The following is a 3,902-nucleotide window of genomic DNA, read 5'->3' on the forward strand; positions in this document are numbered from 1 at the left end:
GCTTTCTGCCGAGGCCACCGGACAGCGGGGCGGACAAGCCGGCGGCCCGCCCGGCCGTGCCCTCGGGGGAACAGGTGGGCGACCTCCTCGCTCCCCTTAGGGCCCGCACCGCCTGTCCTTCCCCGTCCTTTTGTCTCCTCGCTTCCGCAGGGAGCGAACGCCACTTCCCCGGGCCGGGTGGGAGCGGCCCCCGACGTGCCCGGGCTTTGTTCCGCGGGTCACCCCAGAGAGGGCAGGGGTGCGGGGGTGCCGTCTGATGGCCCGGGGGGTCCGGTGGGGGACGAGGCCCGCTCGTTTCTGCGGCGGCACGGGAAGGGCCCCCGGGGGAGACTCCCGGGGGCCCCGACACGGCCCGGGTGTCCACCGTCTCCCCCGGGCAAGCGCCGTCAGCCCCGGCCACCGGGCTGCCCGCTCTGCTCCGCTCAGGGCTGAGCCTGAAAACATCCCGTGGCCAAGTGAAGCAGCCGCACACCGAGTTAGATTTCTAAATTTTATTATAAAATAAAAGCAGAAATATTTTCCAAAGAATGTATTCACATAATATAAACAATAAACAAAACTAAGGTGAGTGACTTGCGCTTGATACTGTCATTTAGGTCTAACCTTGAGCAGCAATTCCTCTTTTTTTTTTTCAAAGCTCGCTCCTGCCCTCATTGCACACTGAGGGGAGAATCTGCCCTTGCCTTCCTCCGGGGCCGGGGCTGGAGCTGGGCCATCACTTCCTTTCCCACCCAGCAAATGGCAAAAGCACCACATTGACAAGGCCAAAGAAGCCATCTCTGCATAGCATCAGCTACAAGAAGGTTACAGAGTCTGCTTAGAGCGCATGTTGCTGCTATAACTTGACTACAACTTTTGTATTCTTAGTTGAAATTGTACATCGTACACCTGCCACAGATACATAGCTACAATAGAATAACAGGAGCGATATGTAACTTCTAAACAGGCATGGCAAGAGCGGCCTTGCGCTCCCCTTTCTTCCCCACCCTCCCAAAAAAAAAAGAAGATTACTATGTGTCTCTTCCCACACAGACCAGCCGATCAAGTGACACCACGGAAAGATTTGTGAAGTTAAGGCTGGAAAGAGCTGCTACACGGAACTGCCTTACAGCCTGCCGTGAAAATCACAGCTCCTGTCCAACAGTCCTTACACGCTTGAGACCACCTTTAAGCAACCCTTAAGGCTTTTCACAACATCACTACCCACAGCCGAGTCCGATACCTTCCAAACCTGCAGCCAGCCTGCTGCCAAAGGGCACAACACATCCACTAAGGAGTTTATCATCGCTTTCAAAGTCTCTGGTAAGATTAAGGAAAAAAAAGAAAAAAAAAAGAAAGAGTAAAGGAGGGCTGATGGGAAGAAGGGAGTGTGTACACTGTTTTAAGAGCCCAGATCAACCAAGTTGGATGACATAGGATTGAGGATGGAGTCCTGCAAGCTGTGGTGGTGCATGGGGTCAGCGCTGGGCACGGGGATGGCGCTGGGGCCCTGGGGGTGACCCAGGCCGTGCAGGGGCTGCAGCCCAGGGTTGGAGCTGAGCAGCAGCGCGGGGCTGGAGGAGGTGTGATCCGGGGTCCCTGATGGCGTCTTCTCGTCCTCTGAGCTCCCCAAAACTGTCTTATTCCCGTTCATTGACGCTGAGAGCGGGTTGTGGCTGTTGGAGTTGGAATTCTCGTTGTTTTCCCTATATGAAACACAAAAGAGGGAGGGAAATCACCGTGTGGTCCCCGCTCTGGGGCGCGCACCGTGGGACCAGGGGTGGTGGGCAGCGGGGAGCTGGGTCCTGGGGGCAGCGAGTGGAGGGGAATGCAGAAACAGTAGGTTTACAAACTCTGCAAACCTCCAAGGCCTCTTCATCTGGCACAAAGGTCTAAGGTCCGCCGAGCTTGTAAACAGAGTCTCCCACTAGCCCAGCGGAAAGTGTCAGTTTGCCAAAACGTCATTTTCTGCGCCCAAAGCGTTTGCACAGCGTGGGGAGGGAGAGGGGAGAGGATGGGAAGGGAAGAGAGGGAGGAAGGCATTAAAAAAACAAAGGACTTTTTTACTTTAAAACTGGTCCCAGAGCTGAAGAGTAGTTGGGCCGTGATTTCTCCTGGGGAGGCCAAAGCACGGCGAGTTGTAGGCAGGATCGCCCTGCGCAGCAGCAGCACAGCCTCCCAAGGCTCGCGTCAGGCGGGAAGGGCTCTTGCTTAAATAACTGGATGTTTTTTTTTCCCCTTGCCCTGAGCTTAAAGCTCAGAACATAGCCCAATATGGAAGGCAAGGCAAGCAGAGTTAACTTGCTTATTTCCCTGGCCCTCTTGGGAAATGCTCCACATGCCCGCTGCTACCCCTCTGTCCCTCCTCGGCCCGGGCGGCGGAGGGCGCAGCCTGGGTGGCCCCTCACCCAGCTCTGCGGCGGGGGTAGCCAGCACCACCGGTGGGCCTACCGATAGAGGCAGCCGGCTCAGAAAGGCAGGATGTAATTTCAAAATTCATCTCCGAATTCATCACTGTAAATACCGAGAAATCGCTGGAGGCTGGCCAAGGCCTTGCAGATACATATATATGGGTTTTTTTGGTTTTTTTTTTTGAAAGGTGAGGGGCAAGATGGGGTGGGGGCGGCCGTCCCGTCAACGCTAACGCGGCTTTTAGACATAGCCCTCGCAGAAATACTTTAGACACAGCCCTGCCTGTAATACCGAAGGCATTGCAAGTCTAAAAGCTTCTGTGGAAGCTTTGAAACACACAGTCTGGCAGAGGGGGCCCTATCCTGCAGGATTTGGTCGAGAGAAGTGAAGCCATTGCGCTGACGGTTTTTCCTCAATAAGGGCTGCAGGATGTGGCTGGAGACACTTTGTGCCAAAAAAATAAAAATAGACAAGAAAGCTCTGTTTGAGCAAGTTAGCTTGAGCAAATGGCAATCCCATGAACGGTCTGTTTTCCAACGCCTGGAGTGTAATATTAGGTTAAGTGTATTTTTCAATGTCAAAAACCTTATTTGTCTCTGGAGAACTTTAAAATTTGATTCTTTGGGGAAAGAAAAAAGGAATAAGTGTAACCTTCATTTCCTTTGGATATTTGAAGGCGAGTCCCTGCTATCAGCAATAAAAAGGATCTCTAACATCTCATAAAACCAACACTTGCAGGGATTTGAAGGAAAATTAAAGCTCTAGCACCGTTTTGGGAAATGTATGGAGCAAATCCGTGTGGAGCCCGAACCTGCTGGGCTGCACAGCTGTGCGGCCGTGGCGCTGGCCATTTCCAAAACACGTTAGGCAGAAACGAAGAAAAGGAGTCTCCTCAGAGGGACGGATCTACGGGAGATTTCTAATTCGTTAATTAACCCCGCAGGCCCTACGATCAGATCTGTATGGACCCAGCAATTCAGCGAGCTAGTGAGGAGCCACTGTGCAGTTAGAGGACGCTTTTTGCTTCTTCAAGCCATCTTCCTAAGGCACAGGGAATGCTGACGGAAAAGTCATCCCGAATACGCAAGGGTGTAGGCATTAACCTCTGTCCGGCAGTTAATGGTCCCTTCACCTCATTTAAGGAGAAAAACACGGTTTCGGAATCACGCTCGGTGTACGAATATAGGTCTATTAAGGTGCATTCATGAGCACCTTGCTGGGTAGTGAACACGAACGGCAATTTAATGGGGGAGGTATGAGGTCGCTCGCGTCAGTCCCTGTCCGGTTCTCTCCGCGCCGCGCCAGGAGCCGACGTTAGAGGCAATTTTTGCAAACAACCTTCAGACCCACTCGTTCCCGGCTGCCCCCCCGCCCCCCGCCCCGGCTTTCCCTCTCTGCGCCGGGGTAACCCCCGAGAACACGCTCCGAGCTGTGCGGGGCGCGGAGCCCTCGCCCTCAGCCCCGCCGCCGCCGGCCTCTCCCGGCGGGCCGCGGTCCCCGCGAGGCCGGCG

The 3,902-nt window shown here is 54.4% G+C and overlaps 1 protein-coding gene across 1 annotated transcript in view; it reads right to left on the reverse strand.

Annotated features, from left to right (window-relative positions):
• Positions 1-1,321: 1,321 nt before the first annotated feature.
• The window catches only part of SIX2 (SIX homeobox 2), a 3,449-nt gene continuing 868 nt past the window's right edge, over positions 1,322-3,902 (reverse strand). Inside the window, exon 2 of the mRNA XM_010576495.1 lies at positions 1,322-1,685. Coding sequence (XP_010574797.1) covers positions 1,382-1,685 — 304 coding nt within the window. The 3' untranslated portion in view covers positions 1,322-1,381. The remainder of the gene's footprint in view (positions 1,686-3,902) is intronic.

The sequence above is a fragment of the Haliaeetus leucocephalus genome, unplaced genomic scaffold (assembly GCF_000737465.1).
Source record: "Haliaeetus leucocephalus isolate CR32 unplaced genomic scaffold, Haliaeetus_leucocephalus-4.0 Scaffold526, whole genome shotgun sequence".
NCBI classification, from domain to species: Eukaryota; Metazoa; Chordata; class Aves; order Accipitriformes; family Accipitridae; genus Haliaeetus; species Haliaeetus leucocephalus.